This window comes from Haliaeetus leucocephalus, unplaced genomic scaffold (genome assembly GCF_000737465.1).
Source record: "Haliaeetus leucocephalus isolate CR32 unplaced genomic scaffold, Haliaeetus_leucocephalus-4.0 Scaffold153, whole genome shotgun sequence".
Classification (NCBI taxonomy): Eukaryota; Metazoa; Chordata; class Aves; order Accipitriformes; family Accipitridae; genus Haliaeetus; species Haliaeetus leucocephalus.
Genome location: NW_010972589.1, coordinates 1,317,384 through 1,340,767, shown reverse-complemented (window position 1 = coordinate 1,340,767; position 23,384 = coordinate 1,317,384). Strand labels below are relative to the sequence as shown.

Below are 23,384 nucleotides of genomic sequence, written 5' to 3'. Positions count from 1 at the left end.
ACTTACTTCTGAAGGACATAATAATGGTATATCTGATCAGTTCCACCGTCTGTAAAACCAAGCTTTCAACCTTTTACACTCACCTAGAGAATGTGTTGTCAAATATCAGTGTGTAGATTCCAGAGTTTCTGACTTTCACCTGTCCTCTGATAGTTTCCTTATGAGAGTTGCAGCGGGTCATAGGAATAAGAACCTGGAACCCAATAAAAATCAAAATGAAACTTGCTATTTGTCCTATAAATTGACATTTGCCTTCAGAAAAATATTTAGACCTGAGCTGTCTTGAAACTCCCAAAGTGCATATGTGCCTGCAAAACTATTTTCACTGATTAGTATTAAAAATTCGCCCAAACTCAAGTCTCACAGCGAGATATCTGTTTTCCTTTGACAACCTCTTTACAGTGTTAAGCTATGGCTATAAATCTCTGCTTTAGAGATAGAATCAAATCCTGATCTTTTTAACGTTAATCTAAGCAAGTTTACTAACATCAGCAGTGCTACATTAAATCTACACAAATATATCCAAGAGCACAATTTAGCTAAATATGTCTTTTAATATATGCTTTTATACTCTCTGTATTAAAAAAATAAGCTTTCTCAGCAAAATCTTAATTGTTTATCTAAGTTTACAGCAAAACTGTGTGTAACCATCTATCTTACAGTAAAACCCTAGCAAAGACAGTTGTCAGAACAGCAGCTGACGTAGATCAAGGACAATCCTATAAAAAACAAAGTTCTATCAAATAGATAGATCAGAATGGAAGCAACATTCACTCTTCATTTGGCCTTCAGCTGAAGAAAAAAAAAAAAAAAGGAGATTTTACATGGAGTTAGTTACCTTGGAGTGAATTAACACATGCTAAATAAATGTCTTATTCCCCCAGCAAAATCACAGCCTTAGGGCTCCCCCTACCACCTGCTGGTTAAACCAGCAGCTGCCTTGTCTTCATTAAAACTGCAATGAGCTGAGTAACATAGATTCGCTTACTCCATAATCCTCACAAAATATGGACAGCATATAAAAACTAGTACCTTGGGCACTGGCAACGTGATTTCGCACACTATCAAGGCACTTAAATACATGCTTCACTGTAAGAAATGCAGGTAACCCAATCAATGTATCTGCCTCCTTGTGGCCCCTGCTTAAGAGCCTGGCAACATCAGCTCTGAGCAGCTTACAAATTAAGTAACACTGAGGAAGGAAAAAAGAAGAATTTTGCAGGCTTGGACTTTTATTTTTGCTTAATAATAGCAGGTGAATTTCAGATGCAACCAATAGAAGCTACAGTGCTTTTCAACTCAACTTTTGCAGGCAACATCAAATAATTCAAGGTGTAGCTCTACCTTCAGGAGAACTGCGGCTTAATTGGAGAAACAAGTCCTTAATGCAATAGCAACTGGCACTCTTGTGGAGACCTTCTAGCTATACTTGCTGATTCCTCTAGGCAGCTGATTGTAGTATACTACAATCTCTAAGGTACTAAAGAAACAAAGGCCTTACTTTGCACTGATCCAGTGGTGTGTCTTCTGATTCTTGGTAGACGACGCTGAAGGATATGCTTTTAGGGTCCGATGAAAAGATCCAGCTAATTGTCAGCCCCATCTCTGTCACTGTGATGGGAATGATACTGTAGGTGCTGGATTTAATGAATAGCTCTCTGTTACTTTCCCCAAAATTTAAGATCTCTTCCACTGTAAGGGGTAGTTTGATCCTGTGAAGCAGAAAAATACAATTACTTGAAGAGATCCAATGTTCTTATGAGACAAAAACAATAATCATTGCTTTTTATTTTCTATCTATTTGAGGCAGACTCCACAGCAGCTTTGGGAAAGGTCCACAAGATGTGGGGAAAATTCAGCCTTGGATGAAAGCATGAACTACAGAAAAGATGACTGATATCAAGCACTTTCACTGCTTTGGCAAATGGGGATGTTATTCACTTATTTATTTCATTTCGACTAGAAAAATCTAGTGCTTGAAGAAAGCTTTAAAGAGTTACTATGATTAAAAAAAAAAGTCTGCTGCCCTCTACTGTTCTTTTTAAATAAAAATTAGTCACCTAATTTACTCGCCTTTCCAGGTATCACTTGTACAGGAAATAGGGATCAGCAGTACAGAGGGGACAGATGGGTAGAATGTGAACAGCAGCTCTGTTTAGATCCTCTGAAGCACCTAATGCTACAGCTTGGTCTGCTTTACTGAAGCAAGCTACATAAAAGCTGACTCAAAGTACTTCCAATTAAAAAGGAAATTCTCAGCACCCAGATGATCCCGAGTCATGAAGCATTATATTAGCCTGCCTCCTTCAGATATCTATTTCAGACTGCGAACAGTGAGGGCCTAAAACAGGAGGAGAATGCTGCTTGCCTTCTTCAGGGGAAACCTGTAATTTCTAAGAGCTGTGGATCTCACCTACATTACCCTAAGTAAAACTCATCTAACGTATCACTCTTTAGGCCAAATAAATTGTTTCCAAATCAATGAGCTCACAGTAAATCACAGTATTGTGATTTGTTTGATAGCAGCTATCAAAAATCAACACATTTACCAGAAGGTATCACACAGTCACCATGATGATTTGCTGTTTTAAAGTAAGGAGGAGTTCAGTTTCCAACCATGACTACACAGTGGTTAGGGATCACAGCTGATTTACTATGATAACTGTTGTACTCTGGCCAGAGAGGAAGCTTTACATTAAGTCTTGCTTACCTTGTTATGTCTTCCTCTTAGCTGAAGTAACTGCTGGGATGTCTCAGGTGATCAAACTAACGATCACTCTTGGTTTTGCCCTACAGCCCAGCTATGATTTTAGTTACTGCTTCATTCACTTTGTTCTCTGAACAGCAGCAACAAGGCTGAAACATGGATTAATTTATCTCCCTGCAGTCAAAAGTTTAAAACCTTCCCCATAACTAAGCCAAAATCTCAAAGCTAGACTTAAGGGTAGAGTGAGCAAAGGGGAATTTCTCCAAGTCACAGCATTTTCATATGTTAGATTCCCTCCTTGGCTGTGTAAGTGACAAGCTGTATTGCTACTGCACGTAACTATTAATTTCAGAGCAGGATATGTGCAGGGAATTGTGCACACACAGTTCACAGAGGTTGAGCAAAGGCTCAGATGAACATAGATCATAGATCCTAGAATGGTTTGGGTTGGAAGGGACCCTAAAGATCATCTAGTTCCAACCTCCCTGCCACAGTCAGGAACACCTTCCATTAGACCAGGTTGCTCAAAGCCCCATCCAACCCGGCCTGGAACTCTTCCAGGGATGGGGCATCCACAACTTCTCTACAACATTTTATGCTATGGCATATATCAACCAGAGCAGGCAAGACAGTTTCTGTGAGGCTGGCAATAAATAACAGACACATGCTCCAAAAGGCCATGAATTCCCTCCCCATGACAAAGGTCCAACTAACACTGCACTCCCTGACTTGCCCTTGTAGTTTCTTCCAGAGACTACTAGAACTTCATAGCCTTCTCTCTCAGCCCCCTTCCTGTTCACAGCACCTCCTGCAATAAGAATAAGGAAGGAGGGTTTTGTGATGTGGACCCAAATCTTCCCTTCTTATTCCCCACTTGGACTAAAGTTTTGCAGGACTGAAGGGAGAGGACTTGGCTCATTGCTGCTGTTCTGCGTCGTTGAGCTATACTCTCTGCTCCTCCTCAGCCCAAATTCTGCTGTGCCACACAAGCGATCAGCTCTTCCAGGAGTCTGTAAGACTTGTGCTCACATAGCTGATATCTGAGCTCAGCCTTTATTCTTTCAGCCTGGTAGTAATGAAATTGTTCTGCTTACATGATTTCTCCTGACTTCAACAAGCATATCTCAGCATCTTGAGCAACTTGCCACTCTTCTGATTCATCAAAGGTTGAAGAATTACACGTGCTGTTTCTAGGACAAGGGAAAAAAGGAAAGCCATGATTCTGAGTAGTATGTGGTCAAATACCATCTGCATGCTGACCCCTTCCTAAAATAGAAACGTTTTGACAGTCATGATGCCAAATTCTAGAATTCTTATTTTGCACATTGTAGTGACAAAACTGCCTGGGCAAAACTGCAGCCCTGTTCTGCTAACCACTGTGCATAAATGTAAAACTGTTCCTATGCTGGTTCCATGAGCTAAGAGGAATACATACATCCAGAACATCTCTTCTACATTCTTAAATTCCCTATTGAGACACTGCCAGGTTTTAAAGATTCCCTGGCAGGTGGAAATCTTGATCAACAGCAGACACAAGCAAAAGAGTCTGAACTTGTCCCTTAAACAAAGCTTGCACAGGGATATGACATTTGCCCTAGATTTAATCAGTGAGGTGTTTTACAAACATATTGCCCAGTTCCTTAATCTGAGAATGGTACACAAAACATATTTTATCATTGTAGGATCACCACCATTTATTTTCTTTTCATTCCAGAAATACTGGATGATTCAAACACAAATACACCAAAGAAGCTGTTACGAGATGAAGCAGGATGCCTCCTCCCCACCGTGATGTGTCCGGGAGAGCAGAGGAAGTCGATGGAAGAACCTGCCATCCACTCCTTACCTCAAAAAGGGTGCATGCTCTGGGTGAACACTGGAGTAGCACCAGCTATGAATTACAGGGCTGGGACACAGAGAAGAATGAGTCTGAGAGTCAGTAAACAGATGCTGGTAGTTTCCAAGTAAGTTAGAGCTTCTCTAACTGATACTTACTTTGCTTCTCTGCATCTCAGCAGGTTGATAACTGAGACAGTTAGGCTGTCATTCGCAGAAAAATGCCAAGGATTCTTATACACAGGGAACCAACCTTACAAAAACTAGTGGAATCTAATAAAATGTAACATCACTTACATGCGCTTCTGAACCATCAAGTGTAATCATGTAGCAAGGGCATAATTGCCACACAGTCTCTAGACCAAAGTCTGAAAACCAATGCACAGTTTATCATTTTCTTTAAAATACTACAGGACCTTGTTCTACAAGCAGCACTGCTGAGTAGAAGAGCAGGAGAAAACATCTCCATGTAAAAGCACCTTCAGCTGGTCATTAGCAGCATCTGAATATACTGTGTCAGCACATGCAACCACATGCGAGTCTAGTGGGGTGACATTATTGTTTGGAAACAGGAAGAATTTACTGTTATAACTGCAAATTAAACTGCACCCACTGTCTACATGTTTCCTGAACTCATAAAACACTGTTATCAGTGGAACTCATGTTCTCTTATTCTTGTAGCCTCTTGGGTAACTTTTGACTTCTTCAGTGTCATACCACTACTGTTAACACACTAAGGAGACAGCTGTGACCTGCAGGGAAGACTCAAACCTGTGACTAAGTGCCAAAACCTCAGCTACAACCAAGCACTACCTGCCGACTGAAGTGTAGCAATGACACAGTACATGTTGGTCCATAAAGGTGAATAAAACATCTATGCAAATACTTAGCGAGTGATACAAATAATTTAATTGTTAACTATCTTTATACAACTATATAAGAAAACTGATTCTGAAAAAAAATCTAGAAAACTAAACTTGTAAAGCTATACAGATATTTTGCTTGCACAGTGGGAACAGCAACAGACTTCATGCTGTGATCCACAGAACCATCCCTTCCCACCATGATAGGTACACTGCCTTGATTTCACAGCCTTGAATTCATACAGACCAAGAGAACTACAGGACTACAGGCTTCCCAGAAGTGTCAAACTCCATGATTTATTATGCAATGCCACTAGAGTTCCTTATTTAATCTATTAATTTCTCCTTTCTTTTGGGACCCTGAAATGTAGATTAAATCCCAGGACTAATATATTTTTCACGTTCTCCTCTAATGTGATTTTCCTTATTCCTGCTGCTGCAACCTAGCACTTGGTTAGGTGGTTAGCTTGCCACTTGGCTGCTCTAACCAATATATTCACCTACTCACTATAGACTAAGGGAACACTAAGTCTCTTACTTTGTCTCTGAAACCCAAGCACATTACAATGACAAAGCAAATCCTCCTTCTCTTTATGATATCCCATTGAGTCCAACGGTCTAAACTGAGGTCTGGTAGCCTATGTAGAAAATATAAGAAACACAGTCTCACGATTTAAATGGAACTCTTTCCCCCCGACAGGAGAGTTTATTCTTGCATAACCTATTAGCACTAGGTGGCAGCATTAAGGATGATCCTGCAGCTTGCCAGGTCCCCAGCTTATAGATATGCACCCTCTGGTATATCTAATAAAACAGTCTGGACTGTTTCTCTTCTTTTTAAGAGTGAAATGAAGTGGGGCTGAAAAGCAGGAAGAACTGAAACATGGAAAAGACACTACAGCAAGAAGCGAACAGCTCTGGTTCAGCAAATCCTGGAGATACAGATCATTGGAGGCTGGTGGAGCATTTTGAAGAAGCATGGTTGTCCTGTTCTTATGCTCTTCCTCAGGCATCTGCTATTGGTCACTGTCCCTCAGCTGGATGGTCTGGTCCAGTGTGCCTGTTCTTATATATGGAAAGCATTTCTTAAACGATACTAAAAATACTGTGACCAACATCATGAATGGCTTTGGGAGTTAGAAATAAGAAGTCCCTTTCAGAATTAAAACCCGAAGAAAGCTAGTTCAACTCTGCCCTCGACAATTTCCTGTTTTCATAAACACCCGAGCTCTGGCAGCTGTAGCTATGCATCTGAGGTATTGCGTTCACGTGGCTGAGTAGTGAAATCCCATAAGCATCTGCCTGTCAGCAGTGCAATGGTTTCTGGAGAGAACTTCAGTCATCCAGGGCCAGAACTTCACCAAACTGTGTGAAAGCCAGAAACCTGAAACGGAGAGTGGAGGCTGTACAGAGCCCCTAACAGCTGCTTAGCCCAGAAAGCACCTCTGCAAATGTCTCTAATGCCAAGAAACAATTGAAGGTGTTATGCTGAAGTGCGCCAGTGATTTCATGGGCCTGCTGTTACCTAGCAGGTCATACTCATCCCAGGCACCCTAACTTAGTTATCAGCCTTCCTCTCCAGCCCAACAAGAGAAAGAAGAAAAGAAAGAGGATGGTGAAGGATCAGAAGAAAGGATGCGCAGACAGCCCTTGGCATGGGCAAGAAGAGAGGCATGATTTGGGATGGAGCATGGGGGATACAGAGTTCACTTAGTTCTTAACAGGGAGCAAGACAGTATCTTGCGTGAAGGAGTGCGTATGGGTGGGAAGGGGATGGAAACGTCATGGGCAAACCCTGACATACATAGGGATGGGAAAACATCATGCTGACAGCTGATGAAAAAAATAATAATGGATGGACATGAAGATCCACCACTATGTGCTGTGGATGACCTGCATATTGGTATATTGGAAATCCCAGCCATTTCTCAAAAAACCCATACGATTTAACTATGATACATCCTGTATTAAAAAAAAAACAAAACCAAAACAACAAAACCCCAAAGGACTCCCCTGCCTTAAAATTGGTTACTCTCTATCTGTAAGACCAGAGGCAACTGGTGCATACAGAGAAAGCAAGCTAGAGAAACAATCATGACAAAGGTTATTTCTGTGCTTCAAGGGACAACATGCAAAATCTTTTGAGATTTTTTAGTACTGTGATATGAAAGAGGTTTGGCAAAGGCTCTGAGATGAAGACACCTTTCAGTTGTCAGTCAAATGCTGCATTTGCAAGAGGTTCAGGTAACAGGTTTTGAAATAAGCAATTTGGGATTACCACAGTGCTCTCAAGTCTCCTCCCCAGCAGGAGGCAGCAAACAGATGACTATCAGAATCAACACTAGAAATACTGGCAAGCTGCTCCCCCAAAGATCCTAAATACTGCACGGTCTGTAGGTCACTATGGTTACAGCCAGCTTTATGGGTAACCCTAGCTTTTTTCAGTGGTGAGGTATCTGCTCCCAAAAATGAGCTGGTTTTTTCTTAGATACCTTTGAATTTTCTCCTTGCACAGTTCTTTAGAGGCTCTTACAGGGAAACTGAGGCAGAATTATAGGAGAGGTAAAGCAGAGGCAGTTTCTGGCTTGCGTTCACACCAGCAGGAGCCCCAGGCCCTTTCAGCAGAGTTGCTGCCCAGTCTATACCTCTGCAGAGGCTGCTCCATCCCAGGGCCTGCAGGTTCCTGGTAGCCGGTGGGGTTTCTGCACACAGGGGGCTTCACAACTATACCATTAAACATTCTTCAGACTGACCTGTCCAGGAGTAACAGCTAGCCTCTCAGCCCTCTCCCTGAGATAAACTCACACAGCCCACCCCTATTTTTACTATAATTCCTAGGTTACAGTGATAATTCAGTCATGCTAGAATAGGTATACCACAGACAAACCAAGGAAGGCCATCCAGTCTTACAGAGCTACATGTATGCAGACACACACATCAGCAGCCCTCACCATTCCTATGCTGACGAGGGCTTCTTTGAGAGGCCATCAACAAATATTTTATGGAAACACAGTTCATGAAACAAAGGAGGAAAGAGGTCAAATTACAGTTAGGCTAGGAAGTCGAAATAAAGTATCTCTGAGGTTTTTTTTGATCCCGACTGTATGATAAAGGGTTGAATACTGCTGATACTGCAGTGTTCTTCGATAAAGAGTTTATTAGAAGTTACACAGAAGTGATCCCAGGGTTCCTTGTGTATGGATAAGGGCAAATGGATGTTGGGAGGGTACTGGTCTCCATGGGAAGGCCATCCCTGCCCATATAGTCTGAGAAAGGAGCACCTCTGGTGATTGAAGCAGCAGCAGTTGCAATGAGGTCACTGTGAACTAGGCTGACAGAGTAGCTCAAGTGAGCTCTCCATAAATGCATGATTAAGACATTTCAAAAGTGACTCTGAACACTTTCTGGTTTTAAGAAATTTAAATGGTCCTCACTGGCAGAAATGGCCAATTGCTGGCCCTCTGCAACACGGTGGGAACTTTATCTTTTCTCAAGGCAGACATTCACACTGGTTTAGGGTACATATGCTACCATGTAGCTTTGCCACTGCTTTATCATACCCTATTCTGCTAAAAGCAGGTGGCTGTTGCAACATATTGTTCCCCTCCTTGACAGGAACAGTCTGTGAGTATTTAGCCCCTTGCTGCAGGTTTGTTTCTTGAAGACAGAGGAATTGCTACCACATGCAATGAAGCACAAGGGAGAGCTCAATTTTAAAGAGCATTACAGGGCCTTACCTTTCTTGTGTTAAGTAGTCTTCTTTCAGCAAATGATGCTGTAGGGTTAAGTCAAATTTGGTGTTGTTTTTTTTTATACACATCTGCAGGTACCAAATTCAAGTACTCAGAGGTACAAGCATACTGCTCTACAGAACAGAGCCCCAGAGGCATTCCAGCTACTGTACCACAGGCTGCTGCAAAGATCTAACTGCATGGGCTAGTTTCTCTGAATACTGCCTCTCTCTCTTGCAGAATCTGTCTGTGAGTAAGAGTTCTACTTTTCTACACTAATCACCGCTCCTGAAGATAAGTCTCCAAAGGCTATCAAGAGCAGCGAGGCTCACTAGGGAAGCGGGCACAGCTGATAAACACAGCTAGGAAACACATTTAAGGAAACCACCTGAAATGTTACACACACTGCCTGCAGTGCATTGCTTTATGGGATGTGCAGGTACTGGGCTCCTCCTATGAAGAAATACCACAGTGAAGGTTAAATGAAAGCTACAGTTCACACCGAGTTGTGGTGATGGCCAGGCATGTAGTTTAGTTACAAGAAGTGCACAAAAGATGTCCCTAATTACAGTACTGTATCATTTCATCGAGCAGCATTGCCCAGGCACCTCTGCTTCCCTGCACCCTCTCAAGAGCCTCCACGCAACTCTTTCTCTCCCAAATCTTGTACCCTTAAGCTGTAAGTCAATTCCCACCCCGGCTTTGCTGCAAGTGAAAACAGTCACCCCTGCACAGGGTAGGCTCCCTCCAGCTCCCTTGTAAATGTATAGAGGCCCTCCCAGCTTCTTCCATTGACTCTGAAAGAAAATTTAGCACATGTACTAATTTTAACTAGGGCTGAGATTGCCTTAAAAGGTAAAAAACTCACTTGGGCATGGTCACCAACACAATATATTTCTAGCCATCTCTAGTTCATCTCAGATGGGCAAAAACCCTGAGAGAAAATTGTCACTAAGAGTATTTTTGCCCCAGAAAAAACAGAAAAACTAGAAGGAATTGGAAAATCCAGTACTGTCACAAAATATATGAGTGGTTAAAAAAGGTAAGTGGTAAATACAGCTTAAGTTTTAATTCAGCAAATAATTTTTGAAAAATCAATTTGATTCTGGACATTTCAGACAATTGGCCACATGTAAGTGAATTTGAACTGGATCTTGAGAGGACAGCTTGTTCATACTATCATATCTGTAGTAGTATCACTCAAGAATCAAAACAAAGGAGTAACTTCACATCATGTTGCTTTGGTCAGCAACAACTACGAAAGCTGTGAGGCAGTGGCAGAAGCTTCAGCACTGATAAATAAAGCAAACTGCTGCTTTTGTATTTCCTTTTAAAGATAAGATGACTGCGTTCCCCCATCGTCTGTGACATCGTCTAGTAAGTGAATATTTTCTTGACTTCAGGTGAATAGGTAGACAGTTCAAAAAAACAATAACAAAGAAAAGAAGCTTTAACATTCAGAAATATTCAAACTTGAAAGATTTTGTTAGTATATAGATATCCTCCATCATGATATGCAAAATTTAAGAGAAAGTATGGGGTTTCATTCAGACTGTTGAAGATACTGATTTTGCATTCTAGTTTTGTTATTAAATCTTTTCCAATGCCTTGTTATTGCAGTAGCTCTTTGGTTTACACTTGCTAGTTTTTGAAAAAGACCTTTAGACAAATTTTTTGGATATCTGGAACTAAGAAGGTATATGTTAATTATCTCCGTTCCATTTATGCTCCAGAATCTGTTTTTCCAACTGATATGTGCTTGAAAACCTCTCATCTCTTCTAACAAATATATATATGAGATAATTTCACCTTTTCTGATTACAATCTCAAAACCCTTTTGTAACGTTTATTTCTAAGTAAGGCATATCACATGATGTTGATGAGCATTATTTGCCATTTTTCTGTTTATAGTCTGTATCTATTGTGATGGCAAATTATACTGTTTATTATTATATGTTAAAATTACTTTTATTTAGATTTATTTAAAAAAGATTGATATATATTGGATTTTCTGTTTGGAAGACTGAGAACAGAAATGAACCAATGGCAAGATCATTATTACTGCTTTTTATACCCTGCTTTTCAGGTGCAGCTACTAAAGCAGGATAGCTGATCAGCACAACAGAAATTAGACCATGGAGACCAAATGGGGAAAAAAACCCTGTAACACTGAGACTACCAGCTCCTGGGACACCCAGTTCCCAGAGTGGTAGAAATGATAAGCAGCCTTCTTCTGGTGACAGGACAACTACCTATCTATGCATAGTGGGGCAAACCAGAATAGCATGTTCTGACTCTCCATTACTTGCTTGCATTTCCATTTCATCAGTTTGAGAGTTAACTGTAAGAGAACCAGACCTCAAAGCAAATCCTGTATTAACACACTGGACACTGCATGGCTCTCTTTAGCTCACTTTTCTACCTGTGATGTTGTTCCTATCCAATTTAAGCTTGTTAGACTTCTAAACCTTTTTAGAACCTAGACTCAGTCCATACAAACTGTAACAACACTTCCCTGCAAATAAACTCACCTGCTTGCTGTCTCCTGACCAGGGAATCTTCTTCCCACTCCATCCCTCCCCAACAAAATGCTTTCCCACTATGTTACTTCAGGTAGAAGGATTACTACTGTTCTTTCCTTTGAGGAAAGCTAGAATAACTCCATGAACAGTCTGACTAGGTGTAACAGCACTGACGTTTGAGACAACATACAATCTGGACTCTAACTTAGGTGTGTGAGTAACAAGCAGGATACTTTAAGAGCTTCTAGCTAGAAAAATATCAGGTAACATAATTACAATGCATCATGAATAAATGAAAACCTTTTTAAAGGAAATCGCTGGACTCTTAAAAAAATTTACCATCCACTGGTGGGGGGGAGGGGAGGAAGGAAAAAAGCTTATTGATCTGTATTTTAGTGGACTGGAGACGCTGGTCTGCAGAAGATAAGGGTCTCCCCCTACGTTTTTAACTTCCATACCATGTTACACACACTTGTGGCACATTTTCAGTAGCAAAGATTGAGAATATTTGGCAAGGGTGGTCAGCTGATCCAGAAACTGTTCAGCCTTATAATACAGGATCAGCTTTTAAGAGAGCCTTCTTGAACAACTCTGAGATGTAACTTCAGCTTGTCTGGAATGCAACAATTGAGATTAAAAAGTTTTCAGCTTTAGCGCCTCTCTCAGCTCCTTATTGCTCTCCAGCAAAAAAACCAAAAAAACCAAACAAAACCCCAAACCAACCCAAAAACCCAAACACATTTGGGCTAGGAATTGCCACACCTGACTTTGCCTCAAAAATGAGTGTACAGTTCTGCAAGGTTAACCTATTTTATGCATGTAGGATTTTTTTTTTTTCAGCAGAGGAGTTGATAATGAGTCAGGCATTTAAGACTCATTTCTCCTGCTGTCAAACCCAGAAGGAACTTAAATGACTATATTCAGACAAGAGAAGGAAGGAAAAGAAAGAAGACTTAAGACCTTTAAGATCCCAAGAATGTAACAAGAAAATAAATTTCTAGAGCATCAGTTGAAAGGTCACTTTCAAGGACTCCCATTAATCCTTTGCCATCTGTTTGATGGTGTCAGTCACCTCATCTCTTTCCTAAAACACGATCCATAAATTCAGAGTTTAGGAGCCCAGCTAACTGAGAAATATAAAGCACATGACATATTAAACTTTTTTAACTCAGAAAGATCTCTTCTGCAGCATCCTGTTCTCCGTCGATATGCAGATCTGCTCATGTCAGCATGTGGGGGAGACAACAATATCAGAAGCCAGTGCCTGCTATTTGTACAGAAGAAAATCCTTCACAGTGGGAGTTCAACAATTATCCTAGCCTGGCTTCCACATGAAATCCACAGTAAAACTCCCACCTGCTTTCACCAAAACCAAATTAGGGTATTACTGCCTGAATTTGAAAGTTCCTATAAAGAACATTAATGTAATAGGAAAAAAATTAGTTAAATTTTAAAATATTTTGGTCTGTCCAGAGAGTGAATGCTGTATCTTATTATGGCAAAAAACTATTCTGGATTAAAAGCGGGTATTAAAAATTCTTTTAAAGAGTCAGTAAGACTCTCCTAAAGGCTCATCTCAAGTAAGCTTGGCAACCAGAAAGAACTATACTATTTTAGTAAGGCTACTAATGTAATGTTATGTTGTCAAACTACATAACTGAGTACCTAGTAATTTGTTTCAGCTTAGAGGAAAACACTTTTCCTTTACAAGAAAGAGGCAAGAAACGTCAGCTGACTGCTGTTGCAAAGGGTATGTAAAATAAAACACAGTGCTTCCATTTGTTTCAGTATACTTTTCCTTGATGTTGTTGAGCCTAGCTTACTTTTGCTTGTTATCTTCATGCTACACTTGGCCTCCATCTGAATTGAAAACTAAACTATTTTATAAGGAGCCAGTAACTTTTCAAAGGGGCACACAGTCTTATAGTACTTATCTGGTGAGTAACAGACTGCACCTGCTCTGCTTCTTGGCCCTGCAGAAACTACTTTTTCTGTTAATGTTCAGTCTGCTGTACATTATAACTCACACAGGCGAGGCCTTTCAGCCAATCTAAATGATTCAGAGGCAAATTCTGCTAATCTTAGGCTGAGTAATACCTTGTAATGGTATTAGTCTCACAGAAACATGTTCTTTATAGCTTAAGAGAGAGGACATTTAACTTTAGGCTAGATCTTTGAAAACCCCATTAACCTGTCTCACAAAAGATTTTGTTTACAAGGTAAACAGCTTGCAAATCTGGTTATTACTCTTATGGCCATTACTCTTATGTGCTGGCATAGCCCTTACAGAAAACAGACCCTTGCCAAGGAGAGCTGACACTTCAATACTGCAGCAGCTCTTGAGGGGGTTGTGATGGAGGGGGGTTGGCAGAGAAGTGGTCACTCCTCTCTCTGACAGCAATACAAATGCTTGAAACAGATTAACCAAAATCAAACGTGGAAGAGACATTAATGAAAATCCACCATGTTTCCAGTAAGTCACTTGAGAAGGGGAAAGGAAGAAGTGCCGCCATCTGATGATGTGACTAACATCTAAACAATGAGCTAAGGCTGAACTGAACCACAAGCTCTAAAGTGCTCGCTCACTGAGACTCAAACCCTACTTTGAGACAGGTCCCACCCAAGCCAAACAACTCTGATGCTTAGAGCCTGCAACCTGAGCTTAAAGGCTGAATTTGGCAAAACAAATTCTGTTTCTCTCATGGGTTTCCCCAGAAACCCTCGATCCAAACACTAAACCAGTGATGTATTTGAAAGCTTTATCCATATTCTGCTTTCAGAAGTGTCTTTGTAATTGTCTTGTTTATTGTTTTGAGTCCCCATCGGTATAAATCTGGTAACAGATGATGTATTTAAATCCACCAGCTGTTGTGTTTGGGTCTTGACTGTCAAGACAATCCTCTTCAGCAAATGAGTATATTTGCTTTTGTCTGTCATGGATGCTTTACTACAACTTTTATCTGTTAGCACTTAAGATTTTGTCTGTCTCCTGGATGCATTAGGATTTAATTATTTGCTGAGTAAAAAAATCTCAACATGTCTCCTTACAGGCTGCCTTTAAAAAGAAGGCAACATGGCAACTACAGATACTGCCAACTTTTATTATAACTTCTCCATCATTGATCCCAACGAAAATGGAAGTGAGAATTTTCATACATTTACAAGAGTCTTCCTGCCCTGTATGTATTCGGCTGTTTTCATCCTTGGGCTAGCAGGAAATGCACTTGTCTTTGTCATACTAGCTTTCTATGAGAAACGGAAGATGCTGACAGATATATTTTTGCTGAACTTGGCCATAGCTGACTGGGTCTTCCTTTGGACACTGCCATTCTGGGCATATTCTGCTGCTCAGGAGTGGACTTTTGGCACCGTGGCATGTCGTATTATACGAGGCTTGTATACTCTGAACTTGTACACTTCAATGCTAACTCTAACGTCTATCACCTTTGACCGGCTTATTGCTATTACTTTTGCAACCAAAGCACGTATGTGTCAAACCAAACGAATGACATGGGGCAAATTAATCTGTGTCTTGATCTGGGTGATCTCACTAGCATTTGCTGCACCACAGTTTATTTTTAGTGAGGTGTTTAGTATTGATAAGACAATATGCCAGGAAGAATACCCAAACCATCACACAGAAATGGTTCTTGAAGTGATCCAAGTGACCCTTGGCTATTTTATTCCCATGCTAGCCATGATCATCTGCTACTCACTAATTATTAGAACCTTACTGCATGCCAGGAGTTTTCAAAAGAACAAATCTCTAAAGAAAATATTTTCTGTAGTTGCCATATTTATTCTTACTCAGTCACCCTACACTTTCTTGAGACTGATAAAGATCATAGACTGGAGCTTTAACCTGAACAGCAGCTTTGAATATGCAATCATTATAACAGAAGCTCTTGCTTATTTCCACGGCTGTCTTAATCCTGTTCTGTATTTCTTCATGGGGGTGAAATTCAGGAGGAACTTACAGAAAATTATTAAAAATTCAAGATGCGTCAAACGGCAAGTTATGGTTAAACAGTGGCAAACCACTGAAGAAGAAGGCTCTAAAACTTTTACTGCCTCCAATAATGCAGATGCAACAAGCATGTACCAGCTATAAAACTGCCTAGAAAATCTGGCAACTATTTACAGCTTTTTTTTTTTTTGTAAATACTGAGATAGGTAGCTCGCATGAAAGAGGAAATACAATCCCATTAGTAAAGACATCTTAATCATGATACTTCAGCATTTCATGCTTTTCCTGGTCAGAGCTGATTCTGAGACAAAGCTGGTAATTCAGTTAACTGTGCAGAAGATCTTAAAAAGGTATAAGAAACAATGAGATAAAACTTAGTTCTTCATGACAATGCTAACTTGGACTTCATGGCTCTGGAGAGGCTGAAGACATTCACCAAACCTCTGGCCTGCTGGTTTTCCATGAAAGGTGTTTGTTAACCAAAGACTGTATGAGTTTTGTTTCAAAGATATTACAAATTTTAGTTCAGGTCATTCATTTAATGAGAATTCCTGGATTAAAGACATACATGTTTCAATCTTCATGCTGGGTTTCATGTGTGGTTGGGGTTTTTTTAATATTTTTCCACTTGGGAGAAGGTCTCCATGCACACTCCTTTAGCTTTCATCTAAAATTTCTGTAATAAAGCACCATTTTCATCTGCCTTCCATCTACTATCAGGTTCATGGTCCGAATCTCCCATACACTTCTTTGTATCTTACTTCTGATAACAGAGCTCATGTTGCCAGATGACTAGACCCCCTGTCAACACAAGGGACATCATACCACCCACGGGCTCTAACACTGAGCAGTGTTTCCTTAGACGCAAACTCTCAACCCCTCATTCCCACACATTCTTTGCACCATGACATCTTTCCAGTCTGCTTTTCCTGGCATCCCCTCAGCACCCTGGTTCCCTTGCCATGAAACTCCTTAGTTGTTTGCCTTCCTTGTTCCTGCAGTCCCTCCTTTCCACCTCTGGCCTTTTCACTTCCCTGTGGGAGGCAAAAAGGTGTGCAGAGGGCAGTGCAGACAGGGGCAGAAAGTACACGAAAGCTGTTGCAGAGAGTAGCAGAACAGGGGTGGAGACTGGAGTAGGGAGAAGAAAGAAGGGATGTCGGAGAGGAGCAGAGGGAGGGCTTTATACAGCTATGGGCTGCCTATGGTGAAGGCAGCATTGGGTCTGTCCCAAAGGCTGAAAGTCCTTTGCGTTACAGCTTTGAAATACCAGTTTTAACCTGTTTCAAACCATTCTTGCAATAACCATGCTTACTCTGGATGTTCCTTTTCTGCCCATTAACACTCAGTGCTTCTTGCCAGATCACTGCAGCTCAGTGGTACCTGACCCTTATCGGCACCATTGTGTCCACATCACCTTTTTCTGCTTGGTAAACAGCTGCTTAGGCAATCCTTTCCTTACTACGCAATCTCTCGTTTCTCCCATAGTGAAATGGTGCAACACCCTTAAAAACAAAACTAGGAAGGAACGTGCTGGGCTTCCACGTCCCTGTAGCAAGTAAAGCTGCAATCCCAACACACAGCTGAAAGGCAGGCTTTGCCAGCAGAGCGTAGTGAGAGGTGCTCCTGTTCCACTCCTCTCTGCACAGGGCAGCAAATGCTTCAGGCCACATGCAGTTCCCCCTTTTGGCTATGCTGGCACCCTGCCCAGCTGTGTGAGTTGTAATTAGGTCAGGAAAGAGTGTCATGAGTCATTAAGAAAAAAAGAATCCAAACCAAAGCAACCACAGTGCAGACAGGCTGAGATGTCCTTTCTACCAAAAGCAGTACCAAGCTGTGAATAAACTCTTTGTTTCCATACCAGGATAGTGTCAATTTTATTTTTTTTTTTTTTACCCTTCTGCCATCTATGATCTTGATTCTGCTGCTGCAACATTTATTGCAGGCATGTAATTTCTACAATATGTTAAAATGGAAACACAGTGCACTGGTTTACTCTGAGGACTTTGTCCCAGTGCTATACAATATCCCGACCTTTGTTTTAGAACACAGTCTGCAAATGTGAAAGCTTTAGAAATAAAAGAGTTTAAAAATACAACACTTCAAAAGAGAACCCATGAGCCTTGAAGTAGCAGGATGTACCGCAATTGCACAGCTTCTCACCTTAAGATTTCAATCAGGTTGCTCCAAACTCACATAACAGACCTGAAAGCATGAAGCAACTGCTGCCTAATCCTAACCTTTAGGCAAGAGCTGCTTCGAGGTCAGAGTTATACTGGTACAGCATCTATCTTACCTTGCCACATACTTCTGCAGCTCATGACCAAGATGCGGTTTTTTTAGTTCTCAACTGACCCATACCAATAAAGGCAGTCTCTCAAAATTTGCTGTTATAAAGTAATGCTGTCATAATCATTTCATGTCACTTCAAGGAAAGAACTACAGGGGCAGCGTTAAGTGAAGAGAACAAGTGAAAACCAGAGTAACAGTACAGTGGACACCAAAAGGGGGACAAATGGAAAAGAAAATATCCTTTAAGATAATTCACTGCTTTGAGCACCAAATTGCATTTCCAGTCCAGCAAGGACTTACACTTAGAATAAGGTAAGGTCAGTGTGAAAAAATCTCAGCCAGACACTCAGACAGAGTAAGACTTTAAGAAACTATGTCAACAGAGGATGTCTACCACAGATCTTCTCTCTATTTGGACCAGCCAGCCTCCCTTCTCTTCCCTCTCTTGGCTGCTCATCTCCCTCCCTTTTAGAGCTGCACCAATTAGTTCAAATCTCTGGCAAAAAATGAATAGCTTGGACTATTTTCTGTAGAATCCCAATAAAGAAGTCTGACCTGAAAACTTACTTATTTGTATGCATTCCTCAGACATCCATCTAGCAACCACGATCTTGCATCCTTTGTGTCTTTCCCAGGCACAATATCAAAGCAAATTCTACCCCATATATTCAATGTCATGCAAAGAGAACATTATTGGGATGCCAGTGGATTATTATTTATACTTCAAGACTACCTTAAGTCTCCACATAGGAATCAGGCCACATTTCACTGGACACTTTCAAAAAGAAGATCAAAGGTCTATATGAAGTCAAGGTGGTCCACCAGTCCAGTACAGCCAAAAAATCTGAAGCAGTGAAACCAGTAGCCCAGAAAGCCCCTGAAGTGCAGATCCTTAGAAGGTGGGAGAAGACACTGGGAAATTATCAGTACATCTGCTGTGGGCTGCTGCCAAAGATAGGACAGAGGGTCAGCAGAACCTTCGCTCATATTCAGTATAGGGGCTCTGGCATGTTTACCATCAAACACCCATGGTATCAAAAGTCACATTATCTGTGCTAAGCTGCACTCAGGCTTTGGGTACACATACACTCCTCACCACAAAAACAAGTGAGAAAACTTCTGTGCCATCATAATCACAGTCCTCTGCTTTTTTTCTTCAACACGTACCACAGATGCCGCACCATCATCCGACTCATGTATCAGTTTCTACATCCCTCCCGTAACACAAAACCACACACTCAATATGAGATGCTCAAGTCATCCACTGTGTAAGGCAGCCATTGCCCTCTCCAGTGTTCAGGCTAGTGAGACCTTTCAAACATTACAAGTGTCATGGGAAGGGCAGGTGTGGCCTGCATTCTCTGCAAAGTATGTCTCAAGCTCAAAGCATGACTATAGTAAGACTCTCCCCCTGCACTTGTAAAACTGATGAACCAAGAGCAACAGAGGATAAAACACTATTTCCTGGCTTTCCTGCCTATAATCTGTGAACAACAGGAGATGGACAGCCTTTAAAAGTTTACATGGTGCAAGTAGGATGTTGCATGGGTGCCCTTCAAGAATAGTATTCCATCGTTAGTGGCAATCCTTCCTTCCAACTTGAATACTTTGTGGGACAAGACAAATCTAGCCCAACCCCAAACTGAAAAATTATTACTTATTTCTATTTTCCTGGTTGTATTCTCCAGAGCTAACTCACCTCTGATATCCCCTCTGCAGACAGCATGAATTCAAAGTAGTAGTACATGACACTTTTTTTTCTTTCTTAAAACCAACAAACAAACAAAAATCCACCACTGCAAATCGTCCCTTTGCAAAACAAAGGCAATACTAACTTCACAAGAGCATTATGAAGCTCAGTTCGTTCATGTCTGCCCAATGCATGATAAACATGAATATACTGTCAGTGTCAATTGTATACAAAATAGGCAGAATGCACAGAACTTATTTACCAAAACCCCCAAATGTAGAATTTTGGAAAGTTTTTTTTCCAAATAAACAAGTCTGTACAGTCTGCCTTCTACCCAAATTGCAAATTACTGTGGTTTATGCCAGAAACAGGTCTGCTGAGAGCAAAAGAGTCTAGATCTGCTTTCCCAGCAGGAGGCTGGTTACTCTATGGCTATTTTCAGTTTAGCATTCAGTTAGATTTATCACACTTATTTTTCTGCTCAGAAGCAGAACAAGTACAGAATTTAGGTGAAAGTGCCTTTTTTTTTTTTTCTCAAATACATAAAAGTTTTTGAAAGATAATATATTTTACAGAACAGAATTTTTGGAAAATATTTGAAAATATTTGAGGAATAGTAAAACAATGTCTTGTACAAACATGGATATACATTAAACTATAATACTACAACAAAGTTTGCAAATCAAGTACTCGGATATTAGATGGCCTTAGATCCTCTTCATTGCTAATTTATGTAGAAATAGATGTAAAAAAAAAAAGAGACTGAAATCTGCATTCACTCTCATTTTCTTAGGAAATAAAAGAACAAACTTGTGCCAGATTTAGCTACACAATTCCTGTTCTTTTTCTTTGCTGTAAGCTGTTATCTTTAAAGTAGTAAGGAATCTTACAGACACAGACCAGTTATTTCACATTCAGTTCAACGAAGCCCGTCATAAAAAGAGCACATCTATCCTTATCTTTTCCCTACCTCCTTGTTCTCTTGATATTAAGTAATGGTGAGTCTGACAGAGAGTATTGCTTAGGTCCTATTATCACTTAAGTGTGAATGACCAGTGATCCAGTGTGGCCTGCAAGCTGATTTTAATGGTGACAGCTGGCCTGATGACAGCACAGAACTGGGACTACTCCTCTGTGCTGTGGTGAAGTAGGTGGAGGGAGAGAATGAAGCTGTTTGGATTTACTAGATTAGATGCTGACTGTGCAAATAGGCCAAAATTATTTTGGGCTGGTCTACTGAACATGTCGCAGGGACTAGAAGTGTCTTCTCTTTATGCAGAGGTTGGCTATCTCCACTGAATGCAAAAAAACCCCAACACTCCAAATAAAACCCAAAAGAGTCCCCTCTCCATGAAGTAGTGTTTACTCACAGATCTGTCATGCTTTGATCCAGAGACTCTCCCTCCATCTGACTTTCATTGTGGAGAGAGTCTGATTCCTGTACTTGGCACAGCTCCTCATCAGTGATTATATCAAATGCAGCATCATCTGGTGGTTTAGAGACTTCACTTGCAACTGTGCCATAAAAGGACATGAAAAGAAACATAAACAGTATTAGCTGGTTGTCTGGAAAACAAATGAGCAAAACCCTTAAGGGGGAAGACTGGGTCATTCCTCTGCCTTTACAGAAGCATTAGGTAACTACTAGAACCAACCGAAAACCTCAGGCTGACTGACACTCATTTAATATACAAACAAATTTCTGTCAATACCAATCAAATTCAAAGATGGGAGCAGTCCCACCCTGAAAACACTCCAGGAACATGCAGGTCCTTGGATCAGGAGGTGACTATGTGGTTTCTTGGAGAAGGTCTAAGAACCCTACTTATTTCTCCACAGCATGCGAACAACACACTAACCAAAAGCCCTCTCGGATGGTGACACAGGTGATTCCAATGACGCTGGTGATCCTTCCTGGTTGGCACTGGATCCAGAGTCATCTGTACTGTCCACAATGACTCTAGGCTTATTAAAGCAAGCTCTGCAGCAACGCTCCTTTTTTCCACCAGGCTTTGTCACCATGTAGTTGTTGCAGCAGTAGTAGCAGAAAATGCGACCACACATTCTAGAAATGATTTGAAACCAAAGGTGTTAGAATAGTACCACATACAGACGGAACATATCTACGTGACAGAGTTTGGGGCTTTGTCATAATGGTCTTGTTCTCTGCAAAAGCCTGAATGCTACATCCACAGCAGAACTCATAATGCAGACTGTGCTGCTTTCTGAGGTGAAGCAAGTTTTCTTGACAAACACAGGACAGAAATTCACATTCACACTTAATAAATAGGAAAACCAGAAAAAAGCATACAAATACTAAACACCCCCCACGTTTAAATATAAAGACATAAAACAATTAAATACCCACAAATATGCAATACAAATAAATAATACTTATATTAAGTACATATGAAGGAAATGTACTTAATAATATTACACAGGCCAAATCTCATCCTCAGTTAGAGCAAAACTCTATTTGATTGTGAGGACTGTAAGAGCATGTCTGTTATCTCTCTACTTAGTAATCACTCCTCTCCCCTTCAGACAGGGAAGAAAAAACAATATTGGACACATATGCACATTCATTCCTCCTGCCCTCTCTGCTCTGCAGTTTCTCAGTATTAAACCTGTCAACTACTTTTTAATGCACATGTTAAGATTTTAACGAAGAAAAGCACCCAGCAGAGATGTCTGTTACTCATGAAGCCTCACTGGTTTTGTTTTTCATAATCATTTAAATCATTAGTAGATGAAAACACGAGCAGCTTTCACTGATTTTAGTAGAAATAAGTAATTTGGAAGTTGTTACCGGAAATGACTTCACTATTCATTAATCCCCACCGAATGTTCCCTACATTCATCTGTAACTGAAACAGTGCCAGTACTATGTACCTTACATGATAAATCAGGTCATAAGGATAAAGAACAGTAAAGAGCCAAAATAAACATATCACTAATACCCTGAAATGCATCCACTTAAATATATTTTAATAAATCTAGATAGGATAACTAATAACTAATAGCCAAGCAGGCTAACTGTATAGGAAATAATTTAATATTGACTTTTTAAAAAGATTACTCCACAATCAGTAATTATTTCTCAACATACCCAGTGTAAGCAACCAAATCTATAATTGCACAGGATATTGGATTTGTTCTGGAATACTTCTATCACACTAGCAAAACCATCTTAGTGAATATTGCTTACAGCATGCACAGAGCAGTGCATAATAAATATATTAAAAACAAAGCCCTTCAAAGAAACACACTATGTAGGGTGTGATTGTCTTTGTTTCCAGAAATGAGAAACTGACAGACTCCCCAAGTCACAGTTGCATCCAGATCTTTGCCTTAATACATGTCCAGGGACCTTTCCATTAATGTCTTTTATCCCCTTGTGAGCTCATGTGTTCTTTCAGCCTGTACAGTGTCCTGTATCAATGATTCTGACCAACGAACTGTGAACATTAAGAAGTATTTCATCCATGTAAACAATCATACTGATTTTTGCTTTTGCACAGCGTAATGGAGTTCAACAAACTGACCTGCAGTGGTGTCGGCGCACCATCCATGAGAACTCTCTCTGGCAGTCCAAACAATGATTAACCTCTGTGTCCCCTTGCCACCTTTGCTCTGCACTAAGCTTCTGCTGAAATTCCAGAGCATCTGATTTTTGCCACAAAGCATCCTTATCTCTGCAGAGACACAGTTAAAAGTAAGAAAAACATATAGAAATTATCAGTGCTGGTTTACTGTTAACCAACCTCAATTTGAATGCT

General features: G+C 40.6%; 2 protein-coding genes across 4 annotated transcripts in view; one reads left to right on the top strand and one right to left on the bottom strand.

Moving 5' to 3' along the window:
- The window catches only part of FYCO1 (FYVE and coiled-coil domain containing 1), a 53,600-nt gene that overhangs the window by 4,204 nt on the left and 26,012 nt on the right, over positions 1-23,384 (bottom strand). For all 3 annotated transcript variants that reach the window (XM_010562047.1, XM_010562049.1, XM_010562048.1), the window contains exons 12-17: positions 23,151-23,300; positions 21,465-21,670; positions 20,976-21,120; positions 3,802-3,897; positions 1,502-1,712; positions 84-193 (exon numbers count right to left, since the gene is read on the bottom strand). In XM_010562047.1, coding sequence (XP_010560349.1) covers positions 84-193; positions 1,502-1,712; positions 3,802-3,897; positions 20,976-21,120; positions 21,465-21,670; positions 23,151-23,300 — 918 coding nt within the window. The remainder of the gene's footprint in view (positions 1-83; positions 194-1,501; positions 1,713-3,801; positions 3,898-20,975; positions 21,121-21,464; positions 21,671-23,150; positions 23,301-23,384) is intronic.
- CXCR6 (chemokine (C-X-C motif) receptor 6) lies at positions 14,733-15,770 on the top strand. Its single transcript, XM_010562046.1, has one exon. It carries the CDS (start codon positions 14,733-14,735, stop codon positions 15,768-15,770), a length of 1,038 nt encoding a protein of 345 aa, XP_010560348.1.